The 18950-nt window shown below is 41.1% G+C and overlaps 1 protein-coding gene across 1 annotated transcript; it reads left to right on the top strand.

Moving 5' to 3' along the window:
• Positions 1–198: 198 nt before the first annotated feature.
• On the top strand, positions 199–12808 carry LOC126085840 (zinc finger protein 677-like). The gene is made up of 4 exons (XM_049901575.1): positions 199–248; positions 2422–2504; positions 6297–6423; positions 8551–12808. The coding sequence occupies exons 2-4, from the start codon at positions 2454–2456 to the stop codon at positions 10374–10376; spliced, it is 2004 nt and encodes a 667-aa protein (XP_049757532.1). The 5' UTR covers positions 199–248; positions 2422–2453; the 3' UTR covers positions 10377–12808.
• The last annotated feature ends 6142 nt before the right edge of the window (positions 12809–18950 follow it).

Here is an 18950-nt window from a genome sequence, read left to right as displayed (position 1 = left end):
CAGGAATGGCCAGTCTCCTCCCCCTGCAGTCGGCCATCCGCGCGCCCCACTCAGGCCACGCCCCCTGGCCGTTCCCTCCCCGCCTTCTTGCGGTACGTGCAGAGGCCTGGCCACGCTCCCCGCCTCCTCTCCTGCCGGTTGGCCCCGCCCAGAGCCCGCCCCACGCTGCTGCGTCGCTTTCCGATCGGCGGCTGCGCGGTTTACCGCACACGCGGAAGCGGATTGCGCGCAGCGAAGGTCATACCTTGGTAGGTTGCCGTCTTTCTATTTTAAAACTTTCTCTTGGCGGTCCCGGTCCTCCATACCTGGGGCCGGGGCTGCTCCAGACGTTAATATCCCCACCCCTGCCCTTCCCACCTCCGGAGATCCCGGCGCAGCCGTGAGACGTTCCGAGCCTTGGTCGCTTCACCGCCGACAGGGGATCCGCGTCCGTTCAGGTGTAAAATCGCCCTCCAGCGAATCCCCGCCCCGGCGTTTCTGCCCTCGTGCAGTGCAGACGCTGCCTGCTTCGTTGTTTCCCTGCTTAAAACGCCTCTCTGACCCCCGCTTGCCCTGCGCGGATCAAGTCCTCACCAGGAGGTGGATTCGCAGCGTTCTTGCCCCCTAGTCTCTTCCCTCGATGGCAGCGCAAGCCACCGCGTCCTCTACCTATGGGACTCTTCAGTCCCCACCTTTCCTGAGACCCCAGGCACCAACACCTTTGCGTCCTCCTCAGACCGACCCCTGCCGATCCCCCTCCCTCACTTCCGCGACATCCCTTACCCACCTGTTGCGAGAGTGCATCCGGGTCTGCCTCACGACACGCCGCATCCTCTCCCTGGTCCTGGGACTCTGAGACCCCACCTCACTCCTGAGACCTAGTCTTGTGTCTTCTTCAGGCCGGGTCCTGCCTCTCCTCCGGCCTCCCTTTCGCAGTCAGTGCTTCCTCCCAGGCTCCCGTGTGAGAAAGGGGATCCGGTCCCTCTGTGTTCTTCCATCCCGGATCCCACCCCCTGAAAGGTGTGCTTTTCCCCGTCAGCGGGCATCTCATTCCATCACTGTGCATGTGTGGATGAGGGGATCGAGAAAAAGAGAGAGGAGCAACTGCCAAAGAAAGTGAAATACTAAAAAAGAAGAAAACTGAGGGACAGCCATAAACAGATGACAGAATAGAGGGTGCAAGAGGGATTCGCAAAAACAGTTTGAATGAAAGAGAATAAGCCGAGAAAGTTACAGGGAGAAAAGAAGATCTTCAGAGAGTGAGGGGGAACAAAATAGGCGGGGAGCCTTTAGTCGGAAGGTAGGAGTGGGGCGACGGGGGATGGGAAGCACTTCAAACAGAGGGGGAGAGGATGAAAGAGTTGCAGTCATGGCAGACAGAGCAAATTGATGCAGGGACAGAAAGGGTGCAAGGGATGACGGAGATCAGAGAGAAATGAGGGAGGGAACTCAGCAAGCTGGGGGTGCCAGAGAGTGAGGGTGGGGGGGGAACAGAAATGGGGGCAGAGAGGAGCATAAATATATAGCGATGGCATCAATCAAAGACTGGGGGAAAGAGCAACAAGAGGTGAAACAGGGCAGGAGTGGAGCTGAACAGGTAGGAAAAGTAGAAGGGGAGAAACAGCAGGAGAGGAGGTAGTGTAGAACAACATGAGGGAAAGAAACTGAGGGGGAAAGGAACAGGAGTAAAGAGAAAAAAGGAAAGAGATCTAAAAGACATACAGAGTGAGAGAGACACATAGTCATGCAGAAAGAGAAGGACTCAGACCCAGAGGAGTGGGCAGTTGATGGGATATGGATGATTAAGCTGTGATATTGATTTATGACTTTAATTTCTAATCAATTGAAAATTTCTTTGAAGTATACAGATGAGAAAGAGAATTGCAAAACCCCCTAGGGAATGAGAATTGCAAAACCCCCTATCTATAAGGCTTGTGCATTTCATGATTGTTAGTCTCAGAAGATAACTTCCATCGCAACCCCTATTCAGATGGAGGGCAGTGACTTGTCATAGTCAATTTTGGGTCGCCTTCTGCCCTTTTCCTGGAATAGGTGAGTGGGGGCAAGAAATGGGACAGGAAATTATTGACTCTCTTAGTTCCCTAGTGCTACTGTAACAGAAATAGTCTGAGAAAAAGGAGGTGAGGGGGCTCTGCTCTGCAGGGAGTGTGATGTCAGGGCCCGGTCTAGGATCTGAAGGGGAGGGTCACTCTAGCCCTGATCCCCCTGCTGCAGTGGAGTGTGGGCTTCACCAGGACCTGAGGGTAATAAACTCACCTGTTGGTCTCCATGTAGGAGGTTATTGTCCCTGAGTCCCTCCTGGGACACTGGGTAGCAGAGACCATCTTTCACCATGGTGAGTTCCTCCCTGTGTGTGTGGTTATGGCACAGGAAGGGGGTGTGCTAACTGTAAGCCTTTACCAGCATATTTTCCATACTCAGCATTGACTTCTCAAGACTGATCTTGCCTCAGGATGAAGCCTGGAGGAGGGAAAAAAGAGACATCCGGAATGGCTCGCTCCCAGGTAACAGTCATATTCTTGGTTGGTGGCAGTCCTCTCCTTTCTGAAATGCTGTTCTGACAATTTGCTCATCTCGTCTGACTCTGACATATACTGCCTGCCACAGTCCCCTCTTAACTCCATGCAGATTTTCATCTCACGGTCACCCAGGGACATGGGACTTGTGACGAGGCTCCATTTGGGGGGCATCATGGGAAGGGATTCGCACCAGACCAAGTGTGCAGCAGGGAATGGGCTACATCTAGGAGCCATGTCAGTTCTCTGTGGACAATCATGGAAGAAGCTGCATGTGGAAGGGGTGTGTTACTGTGCACAGATGCTGGAAAATTCTGGAAAAGGAGACTGATAAGGGGAACCTGCTCTGCCTGATTTTATAATGCATTCAAAGCTAAACAAGTAAATCAGTGTGTTTCTGCTCCAAAATATTAATGATCTGGAATGGGATATAAAGTTCAGAAACAGATACCAGTGAAAGAGGATATCTTATTCTATAATCGGTTTTAAAATATGAAATCAACCTTAATGTCTAACAGTAGGAGTGTCTTTAAATCACTCACAGCACATCCATCCCATTGAGACTGTGTGTTTGTGCAGGTTTGTTTTAGGTAGAAATAGTTATAATTCAGCCAAAGAAGTTTCTTTGTCATCAGACAGGGAGGAGCCAAATTCTGGTTCTACCATTGTTAAATATTTTCTTTTAAACGTCACATGATGGATATGTTTGTTTCACGGCCAGACTCCACACAGTAGGGCCTAAGAATGAAAAGATCCCCTTCCCATTTCGCCCTGCACCCTCACTCACCGCCTCCATCTGCAACCACAGCTGCAGTTCTATGTCAGGAGTCAGTGCAGGTCTTGGTAAAAGGCATTTAAGCATCATTATATAATTTTAGAAAAATTTCTCCAGTGAATGCTTTGTTGTGATATTTTATTCATCAACTTTGGAAAATTTACACGATGTCTTGGAGTTGTTTTCGTGTTGGTAATCATAGAGCTAGCTTGGTCTCTTAGATCCTCATTAGAGCATTCTCATAACGAAGACACATGTGGCCTTTACCGAGTTTCGCTGTCGCAGTGATTGCCTGGGAGACTGCCGACTTCTCTGCAGATGTCTGAGTGTTCCTCCAGGTCGGGCAACTTGAAGAGTGATTGTGATTTCAGGGATGATGACGCATTTCGTATTTTTGATAGATTCTGGGAAGATACGCCCTGTCATTCCCGAAAGCTGCAAAAATACCCTCTTCCATCAATAACATGTGAGATTTCCCATATGGTTTAAGCAAAACTTGAGACTCTATTCTTTTTACTTTTGGAAGAGCTGGAAATAAAACGGTAGCTGTTTTTATTTCCATTCTCCGGCTGCTTGTGAGTCTGAGTACATTTCATTATTTTTTGGACATGTGCATATAAAATGGATTTTCATACTTGGCTGGGTTTTCTTTTAATGTATTTTAGGAGGTATTCTGTAGTCTGTAGTTTAATTCTTCATATATGTTCTGGTGTATATTTTATTTCAGTAATGAAAAGTAAATATTTCCTTCGTACCTTTTGGTTTTTTATCCTGCTTTGGAAGGCGTGACCTATTTCATGATTCCAAAATATTATGCTCCATTTAGTTCTAATGTTTTATTTTTTATGTCTCTAATTTTGGTTTTTGCATATACTTCTTGTAGCTATTTTGTTTCATGTTGAAGTTTTATATAGCAAAGTGATAGTACTTATATAGTTGGACAAGCTGCTTCATTTTGTGCTTCTGTTCAAAATTGTATTGATTCTCCTTCAATGTCACAGATTTTATTGAAATCTCCCGTTTCTTTTGTTTGATTTGCTGTGCATCTCTCCAGTCCCTAGCGTCTTTATATCACCACATGGTCCAATAGGAATCAGGTTTGTTAGCCTTTGATCATGTCTTTGTTCTGTCCTTCAGTGAAGTTTTATAATTTCCCAACATAGTTCTGAAAATAGTCTTATAAATAGATGTCAAGGTGTGTTTGTTAATGGAAATGCAAGCTATGTCTTTTTTGTGTGAGTTGTTTTTCAATTACTGCTACTAATGAAGAAAACCTGTTTTCAGTATATCATTAGTTATTAGAGTTCAAATACATTCTTTTTCTAGATTGTAAAGTCGTAATCCTGCCATCTGTGATTTATAACAGGTCCAGCTTTGACTGTCTTTTTTCTCCTCCCTCTTGCTTCTTCTTTTGGCCCTGGTTAAGGCATCCCGTGCAGTGGTGAATGACAGGAGCCCTGGCCAGTCCACTTGTCTCAGCCTTTCTGTTGGTTGAATTGCTTTCTGCTGATCATGATGTTTGTTTCAGTTTTCTTGCTGAATGACAGTTTTGTTTTGTCTTCCATATTTCCTATTCAGAATGATTTTATTATCCAATAATTTCTTTAAAGAGTTACTCCTTAAGAAATCTTTTTATCTATTTTAATCTGTTAAATTAGTACATACAATAAATAAATTTTCTGATCTTGGATCATTGTTTTATTAGTGGAATAAATTCAGCTTCTCTTTTGTGAATGGCTGTTTAAACTTAAATGGATAAAACTGTTTATATTTTTACATATATGTATTTCATGGAGATTAAAGTTAAAAATTTTTATTTATTTATTTTATTTTTTTTCCGTTTTTGTGTAGTTTGTTTTTTTACTAACCCGATGTGGAATAGCAATGACTAGGCTATATGATATACTTTATACATTTTCATTATACTAGAAATGCTGAAATGCACATGAGTAAAAATAAAAGATAATGAAACCTTATCCCAAAAATACATCATTCAGAGATAACTACTCTCATTTCACTTAAGTGTGTTAAATGTGTATGTATGTGTGTGTGCAAATATTTACAAGCTCATGGTTTTTATAAAATGTATATCATTAAATTAGTTTTATATTTTTGAACAGTTGAAAATATACGTTAAGTATTTTTATGGCCTTAATTTTTGTCTGCGCTATAATGTCAATGCAGTAGGAGAAGTAAGTAACAATGAGATAAGAGTAATAAGAATAGTAACAAATTATGTGTATGTGTCTGTGTGCACATATATAATGACATTTTATCCACTTCCATGTTGTTGGGCTTGAACTTGTTTTAAGTTTCTCAGTTTGAAAATAGTCTGCAACCTATTCTTAACTGTTTAGTTTTCTTAGGTTCAGTTCTAAAACTTGACAACCTGGGTTCAGGTGCTGGGTCTGTCACTTATTAGCTGTTTGAGTGTCTTTTAGTGCCTGTGACACAGTTGTCTCCTGTGTAAGGTGGAAACAGATCTTTCTCTATTGGGCTATTATGTCACCATACGATTTAATGCATATAAAGCATTTAGAGTAAAGCTTAGCACATTCCTGCTCAAAAATTTTAGTCGTTTTGGTTATTGGCATCACAGTTTTTTGATTCTGACCTTTCTTTAAAGACACAGTGGACTTTGTCGTTCATGAAGACACCATTCTTGCTCTAGCTCATTTGAGAAGCTCATTGTTGTCACTTGCTGTGCAGAACTAACATCTAACAGGTCTATATAGATGACACTTGTTGAATTTTTTTTGTTTGCATATTTCTTTTATTGTCCATAAAAATGTGAAGTCCACAATGATTAGTGGGTTTCACACCCTCTCTTGGAAAAGTATAATAAAACAAAATTAGGGACACATAAGTTGCTCAGAATTATCTTACATGGACCTGTCAGAATGCTCACATCCATCAAGTTGATCCTTATACCTCTGTCTTCTCATTTTGCATGAAAATTAGAAGTCTCTCCATATTTACTTGGTAAGATGTGTGTTTCATTACAGGGACTGTTGACATTCAAGGATGTGGCCATAGAATTCTCTCAGGAGGAGTGGAAATCCCTGGACCCTGCTCAGAAGGCTTTGTACAGGGACGTGATGCTGGAGAACTTCAGGAACCTAGTCTCCTTGGGTGAGCATAACTTTCCTCCAGAAGTAGGGATCTGCCCTTGAGTATCTTTGCATTTTCCTTTGAGAGTCTCCTGGCAGCCCCTGCCTTGCTAGAGTTTAAAATCCCTGTTCTTAACTGAGAGACTGAAGTTCACTTAGGAACGAAAAGCTTCATAATGCCCCATCTGGGCTGTGACCTTCCTCTTTCTTCAGATGATCTGCCCTCTTCACACTACGTCATCAGTGGTAGTCCCAAAGCTTGAGTATCACAAAACTTTACACCAAACATTTAAAATATCCGATTTCCTGGTTTTACCCCTGTGCTTTTGATTCAGTAGGTCTTGGAAGAGAGCTAGGTATCTACACAGGCATTTAGAAGGATGCAGTCCATGGACAAATTTGTGAACTAGTTTTCTAGACCCATCTGTAATGTCCTGTTTTCTCCGCTGAACAGAGGGTTTGGATTCTATCTGGAAAAGTCTCCGCACATCACATTTCTTTTTTCTTATAATCAAGAATCTCTCTTTCTGACCTGAATAATCTCCATTTTGGAGCCAAAGGGAAGAGCCCTGGGCTGTGGAGAGGGAAAAAAAAAAAAAAAACCCATATGGGTAGGAATGTATCAAAAGTATAAACACAGGCTAAAACACACATGGGCAGAGAGGAAACAGATCTATTAATCTTTGGGAAACTCCCCAAATGGAAGAGATCTGTAGGAAAGCAAAAGTTTATTTCTTGTAAGCTCTCAAAGGAAATTTTCCTTCCTTCTGCTTATCACTCTGTTCTTCAGACATGTAACGTTCAACTTTAGTAGTGCCCCAGCTCAAACAGAGATGAAGGCAAAGTGTTTATTGTGTCTTACAACACGCTATGACATGGTCCCTGTAACCTCATCTAATTCAACATGCGTAGGGAACGATGACACATCCAAGAAGAAATCCCTGGTTAATACTGTTAATGACATAAGGAGCCCTGTGGTGCAATGGTTAGGCACTTGCTGCTAACTGAAAGGTCAGTGGTTCAAACACACCCAGCAGTCAACTGGAGAAAAGACCTGGCAATCTGCTTCTGTAAAGATTACAGCCTAGAAAACCCTACGGGGCAGTTCCACTCTGTCACATGGGGCTGCTGTGAGTCATAATCGTCTCGACAGCAGTGGGTTTGGATTGATACAGCTCAAGTCTTGTATCTCCTTTGAAGCATTTCTTCCTGTGACCAAGCATTTACTGTGACCTGTTGGCATCTGCACCACCTGAGTAGGCAGTGGTGTCTGTTGCTTCAGGATGGTTCAAACTCTGGCTGTAGAATTTACTTTCTTTGTTAATTAGCGTTGTGTACATAATCTGTGGGCCTAGCCTTTTTATCTGAAAAATTATGCTTACAACGTTATGGGAATGTGATTTTGGTAGGGTAGTTGTCTTCGTTCTAGTGCAACTATAACAAATATCAAAATCTGTGCTTCAACAAACAGAAATTTATTTTATCACATTTAAGGAGGCTAGGTGTCCGAATTCAGGGCACCAGCTCTAGGGGAAGGCTTTCTGTCTCTGTCAGCTCTGGGGAAGATCCTTGCTCATTGGTTCCTTGGTGGTCTTCATGTGGCATGGTATCTATCTTCCCCCATCTCTGTTGTACTTCCTTGTTTAATCTGCTCTTTTACGTCTCAAAAGAGATTGGCTCAAGATAGGCGCTAATCTAATACTGCCTCATTAACATAACTAAGAAAACCCATTCCCAAATGTGATCATACAACACGAATTTTGGGGGGACACAATTCAGTCTGTAACAGTAGTTAAAATCCTGGCCTTGGAATAAGAGTGAAACTGATAATTGACTTGTACTTTCAAGTGGTAGTAGAATACCCCTTCTTTCAGTTCTTAAGTTTACATTGTGTGAGTGAGCTGGTCATAGAGTATTTGAAACTAGGTTTCCATGTAAATAATTTGAACGACATGTAATCACCCTTTCTTTACTGAGGAATGCTGTTTCCTTTTTGCATTCCTAAACATTAGAGCACCATGACTGGTAAGTTTTGTAACTCTGTTCATGATAAGTATTACTTCTGATGTAATATATTTCTCAGTTTAAGGTACTTACTCATTTTCCAACTCTACTTCATAGTAAGCCTATGGTTCTTTATATCTTTCAGATATCTCTTCTAGATATATGCTCCAGGAATTATCACCACATGAGAACATTATTAAAGGAGAAGTATTCCAAACAGTGACGTTGGAAGGACGTGAAAGTCATAGTCTAGAGAATTCTGACCTCAGAGAAGCCCTGGAAAATATGCATAAATTTGAGAGTCATTGGGGATATAATGAAAGAAATAACCGAGGAGTGACTACCTCGCATAATAATAATCCCACTGGTAGAGAAGACCAACAGCATGACACATCCTGGAATAATTTTCTACTAAAGCATAGTGTTTCTGTAAGAAAAAGTGTGTGTCAGTATTATAAACATAAGAATCCATTTGTAAGGGATTTATTAAAACTCAAAAATAACATTAGCTGTGGAGAAAACAAGAACATGAAATGTTTTGAAAATAAGATTAGATTAACCTTTCAGTCAGATTTGGCTGGACTGCAGAGATTTCCACCTGTAAAGAAAATTTATGGATGCAATCAAGTTGAGAAGTCTATCAACAATGGTTGCCCAGCTTCACCACTTCAAAGAATTCCTCCTGGTGTCAATTTCAACATATGTAATAAATGTGGGAAGGTGTTTAAGGATCCCTCATTGCTTACACAACACCAGAAAACACATATTACAGGAAAACTTTATGAATGTAATGAAGATGGGAAGACTTTCAACCAAAGCTCAACCCTCAGTAAACATCAGAAAGTTCATTCTAGATTGAGAGCTCACAAATGTAATGACTGTGGCAAAGCCTTTAATTACTTCTCAAACTTTGTTAAACATAAGAGAATCCATACTGGGGAGAAACCATATAAATGTGGTGTATGTGGCAAGGCCTTTATTCAAAATTCAAACCTTAGGATTCACCAGAGAATTCATACTGGAGAAAGACCTTATAAATGTGACAAGTGTGGTAAGGCTTTTATCAGACGTTCGCAACTTCTGGGTCATGAGAGAGTTCATACTGGAGAGAAACCTTACAAATGTAACGAATGTGACAAAGCCTTTACTGTGCATTCATGCCTTACTCGACATCAGAGACTCCATAATGAAGAGAACCTTTATAAATGTAATGAATGTGGTAGGGCTTTTCTATGTCGTTCATACCTCTGGGATCATGAGAAAATTCACACTGGTGAGAAACCATACAAATGTAGTGAATGTGGCAAGGCTTTTAGGCAACAATCTGACCTCAGGATTCACCAAAGAATTCACACTGGAGAGAAACCTTACAAATGCAATGAGTGTGACAGAGCCTTTTCTGTGCGTTCAAGCCTTACTAATCATAGGAGAATTCATACTGGAGAGGAACCTTACAAATGTAATGAATGTGGCAAAGCCTTTACCCATTTTTCAAACCTTATTAGACATCGGAAAATACATACTAAAAAGGAGCTTCGTAAATCTAATATATCTCTGAATGCTTTCATCCAAAGTCCAAACCTCGGGGATCATCAGATAACTCATAGTAAAGAGAAAACTTACAAATGTAACGAGTGCGGTAAATCCTTTACCATGCACTCAAGCCTTTCTAATCATAAGAGAAGCCATACTGGAGAGAGACCTTACAAATGTAATGAGTGTGGCAAATCCTTTACCGTGCTTTCAAGCCTTACTAATCATAAGAGAAGCCATACTGGAGAAAAACCTTACAAATGTAATGAATGTAGCAAAACTTTTACACATTTTGCAAACCTTACTAGACATCAGAAAATGCATGCTGCAAATGAACGATGTAAATCTAGTATATGTGTAAATGCTTTTATCCAAAACTTAAGCCTTGGGGATCATGAGAAAATTCACACTGGAGAGAAACCTTACAAATCAATGTGATCTTTTATTTTTTATCAAATGTTCACACCTTTGGATGCATGAGTGAATAAATACTGGAGAGGAGCCCTTCAAATGTAATGATGTCACAAATCCTTTAGTCCGTTTTCACAATGGACTACATACCGGAGACATCATACTACAAGGAGCTAAACTTCTTGTCTTTCTGAAACATTAAATACCTTTTTGTTGTCATTCGGTGCCATCAAGTCGATTTCCAACTCATAGCAATCCCATGTGACAGAGTAGAACTGCCCCAAAGGGTTTTCTAGGCTGTAATCTTTATGAAAGCAGATCACCAGGTCTGTCTTCCACAAAGAGGCTGGATTGGTTCAAGCCACCAACCTTTCAGTTAGCAGCTGAGGCTCAACTGTTGCATCACCAGGCTCCTTTAATAAACCTTAGGTGTGACATCCTGCAGTGTAATTAAAAGGCAAAGTCATTTAAAATTTATGAGATAATAGGTATCAAAAGCACGAGGACATCTGTAAAAAGGTTCAGTGTTTTTCAGTTTAGACAATATTTTTATTCAGCCATATCAGAGTTCTTGAAAAGGTTTATTACTTTAGATGGCTTTCAACCTGAAGTTTGAAACCTTTATCACAGATCTTTCGTGTGTCAATGTGGTGCTCTCTGGGAAGCGATTGATAAGGACACTGAATTTAAGATACAGTGTAAATTTGAATAAGAAATTGGAGAGAGCTTAAGGATAGACACAAAACTATGTTCTAAACCATCACAGTAAATGTTTTCAGACCTCCCCAGACACGTTGCTACAGTAGAGGGTCAGTGTTAATTATAGGGAATTATTGCTCTACCAGGTGACCAAGAAACACAGCAGGCTGAGAAAGACTTGAGAGGTTTTCATGGCAACAGAATGATACTTTACTATGGACTGCTAATATGACAGAAATAATGGAGGAGAAATGATGGTCTTCCTCTCCTTTGTAAGGAATAATATTTTTTCCCCTGCTTAGAGTCCTCCCTGGAATCATTTCAAGAGATGAATATTCATTATTTTCCCTTAAGAATAAGCATAGTATAGGTAAACTAGAAAATTTATATGTTCACTCCCCCAAAACTTTCAGTTAATTTGCACTTGTGCCCAGTCCACAAAGACAGGATGGACCTCTAACCAAAGTTTGGTTTAGATGTTAAGAATGGTGATGCCATATACTAAAGGGGAGTGAGAATGCCTATTACATAACAAGAGCTGGGGAGGCTTTACAGGTTGGAGAGATCAGGGATAGGAGACTGGCTTGTATTTCTATGGTAATTAGGAGGTGGAGCTGCTGAGAGTACCTGTATGTGGTTTGAACACCCCACTAGCACCAAAAGGAAGGGAGCACTTCCTCTTTTTTATCAGCTGAGCGTTAAAGCCTGTCAGTAGTTTGTCTTAGTCACCTAACGCTGCTATAACAGAAATAAGAGAGGTGGATGGCTTTAACAACAAGAAGTTTATTTCCTCACAGTAAAGTAAGCTAAAAGTCCAAATTCAGGGCATCAGCTCTAGGGGAAGGCTTTCTCTGTCAGCCTTCTCGTCAGTCTTCCCCTGGACTAGGAGCTTCACGCAGGGACCCCAGGTCCAAAGAACACGCTGTGCTCCTGGCACTGCTTTTTTGGTGTCTTAGGTCCCCAAAGTCTCTGCTTGCTTCCCTTTCCTTTTATCTCGTAAGATAAAAGGTGGTGCAGGCCACACCCCAGGGAAACTACATTGAATCAGGGATTTGACCCTAGTAAGGGTGTTACAATCCCACCCTAATCCTCTTTAACATAAAATTGCAAAATGGAGGACAACCACACAATACTGGGAATCATGGCCCAACCAAATTGATACATTTTGGGGGGGATATAATTCAATCCATGACAGTAGTCAAACACAAAAAAGTGGAGTAAGGTTCTCAAATATAATACTGAATGTTTGCTCTTGAAACTCCACAATTTCCTTCATGCTAGTATCTTGCTAAGAGTCCCTGGGTGACAAATGTTTAAGCACTTGACTACTAATCTGAAAGGTCAGTGATTCGAATCCACCCAGAGGCACCTTGGAAGAGAGATCTGGTGATCTACTTTCAAAAGGTTACAGTCATTATGGAACACAGTTCTACTCTGAAACATGGAGTCACCATGCTGGTTTGTTTTTCAATATCATCCTACATGACCTTTCCTGCTGCAAACAGGACCCTTTATACAGTATGATTTTTCAGAGTGCTTGTGAAATCTATATAGATAACATGCCTAATGTTTTTACATTAATTTCATGAAAATGTGGAAGTGCTTATCAGGCAATAAATGTGATTTAATCTTACTCAAAGAGAAAATTTTCTAAGGCTTTAAAAATAGTAACAAGATTATGGTGTTAAGCAAAATGTTAACAATTCTTTTTCAATTATAGTAAGAAAAAAAACTCTTAAATTTGTCCCTACTGTTTTTTTCCTTCACACATTTTAACCCAAGTTATATGTTTAATTTGCATTTCTTCTTCCATGTGTTACTCTGGTGAGAATATTGGTGGCTCAAAATAAATCTAAAAACGCTTTTCTGAAGGTTTTGTGATGTGAAAATTCACATAGGGCAATGACAAGTACAGAGTAGGTTCTGTATAAACGTGAAGAATGGTGTCCCTTTAACTAGTTCAATGAAAGAACAGGAATGGTACAAGGCGATGCACTGAAATCAAATATGGAGGCTGGAGACGTGTTGCTACCCTTCAAATCTCTTACTGGAATTTTGGGAACAAGCCTGGGGATGAGGGAATGAAGGGCAATGTACTTGAACGCATGTGCCAAGTGAGGACTTTACCTGGCATGGTTGGGATAGGGCAGCGGGAGGGTATGGGAATCAATGAAGGGTTCTAAGCAGGCAAGTGACATAACAGCTGCTGTCTGCATGGATCAAAGGCAGAAAGGTTGGGGATGGGAGGGCCTCGGGAATTTTAAGTAGAATTGAATGCAGACCCCAGCATCAGAGCAATGATCAGAACATCTCAAGGTGACACCAGGACTCACCATGACCGACAAGCAGGTGTGGGGACTTTATCCACCAGAGTGTTCCTCAGACCCCCAGTGTGGAGGACCAGTGCCTGGGGGACCACAAAGCTCAAGTTTGAATGAGATAATATCACTGAGTGTGCCCAATCCTCTACATGTGTTCAGGAAACTGCCTGTGCAGTGGGACAAGGGGCAGGGCTGGCAACAGGGAAGGATGGGGTAGAGGCCAGGATGGCACAGGGAGCCAGCTGGGTTGGGGATGGAATTGAGGTATGAGTGGGACTCGCCCACCCCTCCCCTGGGCATTGCCAGGTCGATTCATCCTGACAGTATGTGATTCTTTGCTTTCAGATCTATCACTGTGGTGTTCGGTTTAGCACAGCTGCTTCCTGCCTATTTTAAGTCAATGTTTCAAACAATTTAAGGTAAGAGCCTAGAGTGTGCTAAGATCTGAAATGGTCCCAGAAGTGGAGAACACATTCCTCCCTTCTTAGTGCAGGACAGCTTCTGACTGGGATAGCTTCTGACCAGGACAGCTCTCTTAGCTGCTCTCTGGCTTCAGGCCTCTCTCTGCTGCTAACCGGCCCAGCTCATATTGTAGCAGCTCACTGAGCCCTCTCAACTGCGGCTCTCTTAGCAACAGCTCTCTGTCACAGAGCCTCTCCACTGTAGGGCTTTTTCACCACTGGCTGCTCTGCTGCTAACTAGCCCAGTTCATACTGTAGTTTTGCGACCACCCTGCTGCCACAGGTCTCTGCCTCTGCCAGTCCAGGTCTTATCCAGCAGGTCTCTCAGCTGCAGCTTTTTTTTGCCAGCCTGGGAAGGACTTCCACATCCCAAAGGATGTGCTCCCCTCATAACTTCTGTCAACCAGAAGGCCTTCAGAACCTATGCATTTAAGCCATTTATATACATATCCCAGTCCTCAACAGCTATGAGGTGGGGCCTCCTTCACCAGACCAGCAATTACCCCTAAAATGTCAGTCAACTAAGGTCTTGTACAAAAGTACATTTTCTGCTGGCACAGACTGGCTGTTCCCCTGGCAAAAGAAAGAGTCTGTGGTAGAAAACACCCTAGGTGGTCCCCCAACTTCTCAAAAGAACTAGGGCAAAGGTAACAACTTCTCACCAATTAGGGAAATATCTCCTAAGCTGTCTTTCCAAATAATCAAGGTCAAAGTCCACATACAGGAGGTCACTGCATCACAGTAATATTTCTTTGATAAAATTGAGCGGTGAACTCATGTTGGTCCAAAGTTTTATTTACTGGAAGGTTTTTAACTATGAGTTCTACCTCTTTCATAGATAAAGGCCTGTTCAGTTAATGTTACTATTTCTTCATGAGTGAGCTTTGTTTTCAAGGAATTTCTCCCATTTCATCTAAGTTGTCCAATTTAAGAGCATCAGGTCGTTCATAATATTCTCTTAGTATTCTTTTTACGTGTGGGGAGGACTATGGTGATGCTACTGCCTTCTTTCCTGATAATGATAATTTGTGACATTTTTCTTGGTCACTCTGATGAGAGTTTTCTCAACTTTATTTTTTCATGAAACCATTTTTGGTTTCATTGATTTTTCTTTTTTTTTTTTCAATTTCAATGACTTCTGCTCTTCATTATTTCCTTCCTTCAGTTGCCAGAGATTTAATTTGCTCTTGTTTTGTTTGATACAATGGAATCTTAGGTTACTGAGCTGAGACCTTTTGTCACGGATTGAATCGTGTCCCCCCAAAAATATGTGTCAATTTGGTTAGGCCATGATTCCCAGTATTGTGTGGTTGACCTCCATTTTGTGATTGTAATTTTATGTTAAGAGGATTAGGGTGAAATTGTAACACCACCCCTTACTCAGGTCACCTCTCTGATCCAGTGTAAAGGGAGTTTCCCTAGGGTGTGGCCTGCATCAACTTTTATCTCTCAAGACATAAAAGGGAAGCAAGCAGAGAGTTGGAGGCCTCATACCACCAAGAAAGCAGCACCTGGAGCACAGCACATCCTTTGGAAACGGGGACCCTTTACCTGAGAAACTCCTCGACCAGGGAAAGCCTTCTTCTAGAGCCCACAGAGAGAGAGAGCCTTTCCCTAGAGCTGACACCCTGAATTTGGACTTCTAATCTACTACACTGTGAGGAAATACATTTGTCTTTGTTAAAGCCATCCACTTGTGGTATTTCTGTTATGGCAGCACTAAATAACTAAGACACCTTTCTTCTTTTTTAATATATGCATTTGTTGCTACAAATTTCTCACTCTGCACCACTTTGGCTACATCCCACAAGTTTTATATGTTGTATTTTTATTTTTATTTAATTAAAAAATTTCTGTCATTTGCCTTGAGACTTCTTCTTTGATCTAGGGTTTACATAGAAGTAGATTGTTTGGTTTCTACATATTTGGGTATTTTCCAGATATCTGTTACTGACTTCTTCTTTAATTTCTATATTGTCAGAAAACATACTCAAATCGATTTTTAGGATGTTTTGTTTCTGTGTATTACTATATTTTCCTTGACTTTTTGATGCTCTTCTTGTTTTGTAAATCTAAATTGTTGTTTAGGTTATTCATTAGCTGTTTGTTGTGGAAGGTTTATTTGGCATATAATGTGCAATATTTTGGCAACCATCTGTTTTTATACAATAATTTTCCTGTAAATGTGTTAAGATATGAGTTTCTTCAAACATAAGACACTCATACATCACTGCCAATTGGTATTTTTTATGTACCTGTGAAAAACCCCTTCTTTGCCTGGGTTCATATTGTAAATATATATTACATGAATGGTCTGGTGATAGGGAATTTGAAACTCTGTAGTTGGGTTACCATGAAAATAGTTTGTATTGCATATAATGCATAATCACCCTTTCTTTATTGAGGATCCCATTGCCTTTATGTCCCTGAAACATATTTTTGGTTGAAGGTAATGATTGAGAAGTTTCATAGCTCTGTGCTCATGACATGTATAACATTTGGTATGACATGAGCTTTCCAATATGCAATATTTATTTCTCCAAGAATACCCAAAAAAAGACCTGATTTTCTTTTTATGTATTATCTCAACTGCATTCAAGACCAAGAAATTATCCCGTTTTGAGGGCACTAATGAGAGAAGCACTTCAATCAATGAGCTTGTAAAGACACCAAGGTCTTACTTCAGTAATTTTTATTTCAGGGAAGAATGAGGCAATAAAAGTCAGTTTGAGAAGCGGCAGGGCCATGTTGAAAGAGACTACCAATAGTGCCCTATAACAAAATTCTCACTAGGAGAAAAAATTCAGAACATAAAAAATCCTCAAATAATTCCCACCTGAGGTCAGTTTCTTTTACACAACATTGTTCTGTAAGGGGAAGAACAAATCAAGAGCACAAGCAGATGACATTTCCTAGAACTTTGATAAAACTAAAAATCAGCATTATCTATGAAGGAACAAATGTATGGAATCATTTGAAAGTAGGACTGCATTAAGCTTTCAGTCACATCTGTCTGAACTGTAAAGATTTCAAGCTGAAGATGCATTCTATTAAATGTAATAAAATGAAGAAATCTATCGAAATAGTTCCTCACTCATAATTTGAGAAAATCCCTTCTAGTGTCAAAAATTAACATTTGCAATAAATATGGGAGAGTTTTGACCCATTTTCTACTGATTAAAAACAAAAGACAGAGAACATTTATTAGAGGACACATATTAGTGTGATAAATTGGGGAAGGCCTTTAGACAGACTGAATCCACATTGATCTTCAGGAAGTTCTACTGGACGAGGTCCTAAAACTATATTGAGTGGGGGAATGTACTTGCAGTGCAATGGACACTCTTATGTGGCCTTTCTTGCCATGGTCTTGTAAATCCTACCAAATGACTGGGTGGTACTATGCAAATAGTGCTTCTGCCTGCAAGGGGATTGGATAGCTTGCTAAAAATGTAAATAAGGTGCATGGCACCCTTGTTGGGGTGGGACCCTAATGAGGGGATTGGTCAGTTTTGCCATCCTGCTAGGCTTGAAGGGAGACAGAGAGGAGCTGTAACACCAGAGACAGTGAGAAAGAGTGCAAAGCAGCAGCAGAGACACAGCAGCAAAAGCAGCAGAACCAGAAGACTGGCAGGAGGGGGCACAGTGGGCTTCCCAGCTTACAGACTGCAAGAGCTGAGCATCTTCGAGCAGGAGACTTGCTGGTTGAGTGGTGTTACTCGGGGCACTTCTAAGTGGAGCTAGGCTTGCCGACCCATGAGTGAGACAGCTGAGTACCTTCCTCCAGGCACTTACTGGTGGAGCTAAAAAGCTTTGTAGCACTTGCCAGAGCAGGACAGAGGCCAGGCCGAGGGCCACAGAGCGGCCTACCTGCAGACATGGCTGAAAAGAGGCTGTCCTGATTGAAGAATTGTATCCTGAGTTGTCCCTGATCCTGAATTGTAAACTGTTACTTCCCTAATAAACCCCATAACTGTGAGTATGGTCTGTGAGTTCTGTGTGGCCACAGCAATGAATTATCAAACCCAGCAGAGAAGTAGAGAGTGCCATGGGAGGGACAGCTGGTGTCAGAAATGGTAAAAGGTTTGAAGGGTGGAGAGGCATGTTCATAGAAATCAGACTTGGGCTGATCTTGATTCTTCTTCCCCGCCTGTGAAGTTAGAGAAGGTCAGATGCTTCTGCCATGCCATTTTTACAGGTGGCATCATTTTTACATTATTTAAACAACAGTCAGGCTTTACTGAACATCAAAAAGTAAATACCTGAGAGAAAACTTAAAAATATGTGTGGCAAGGTTATCATCCAAAATTCAATCCTTGGGGATCATCAGAATATTAATTTTGGAATTAAATCTCACAAATTTTATGACTGTGGCAAAGCCTGTAATGATGCTCAAGCCTTTCTGAAACAATAAACCAAACCCATTGCCATCGAGTCGATTCCGACTCATAGTGACCCTACAGGACAAAGCAGAACTGCCCTATAGGATTTCCAGGGGGCAGCTGGTGGATTCAAACTGCCAACCTTTTGGTTAGCAACCAAGTTCTTAATCACTACATGCCAACAAGGCTCCCAAGCCTTACTAATATCAGATAATTCAAATGTGATGAACATCACAAAGACTGCAACCAATGCTTAAAGCTTATGAAACATCCTAAAATGTACACTGCAGTGAGACCTTATAAGTGTAATATGCATGAATAGGCTTTTTTATCCAAAAGTCTCATCAAATAATTCTAACTGGAGAGAAATCTCCCACATCTAGGGATTTGATAGACACAAATACTTCATAGTAGACGGTCACTCACAGATAATGCCTTAAAAATTATGGAGGGTAGAAATAAGGATATTGGAAATTTGATAATCTAGTTTTACCTTCTTTAGGGTTCATATAAAAAGAATAGACCCTCCGATCAAATGCCCTTAGAAATACTGCAAAATTAATTATTCTTTAGGTGAAAATGAATCCAAATGTCTTCTAAAGAGTATATATTTAACAGGCTTTGTTACCCACACCTGACAGTATATTTTGAAACAGAAAACAAAAAAACAGGTAAAATACATAACAATTTTTAAATAAAAACTGCACTTTCTAGTTACTCAGAATAATGTCAAATGAA

Source organism: Elephas maximus, chromosome 11, assembly GCF_024166365.1.
Source record: "Elephas maximus indicus isolate mEleMax1 chromosome 11, mEleMax1 primary haplotype, whole genome shotgun sequence".
Lineage (NCBI taxonomy): Eukaryota > Metazoa > Chordata > Mammalia > Proboscidea > Elephantidae > Elephas > Elephas maximus.
Note: the sequence above shows the minus strand (reverse complement) of the source record. Positions and strands in the feature narration are given on the sequence as shown.

Coding starts and splice junctions, on each gene's coding strand:
- LOC126085840 (XM_049901575.1), top strand. CDS start 2,454: ATGAAGCCTGGAGGAGGGAAAAAAGAGACATCCGGAATGGCTCGCTCC. Junction 2,505..6,296: donor CCGGAATGGCTCGCTCCCAG/GTAACAGTCATA, acceptor GTTTCATTACAG/GGACTGTTGACATTCAAGGA. Junction 6,424..8,550: donor CAGGAACCTAGTCTCCTTGG/GTGAGCATAACT, acceptor TATATCTTTCAG/ATATCTCTTCTAGATATATG.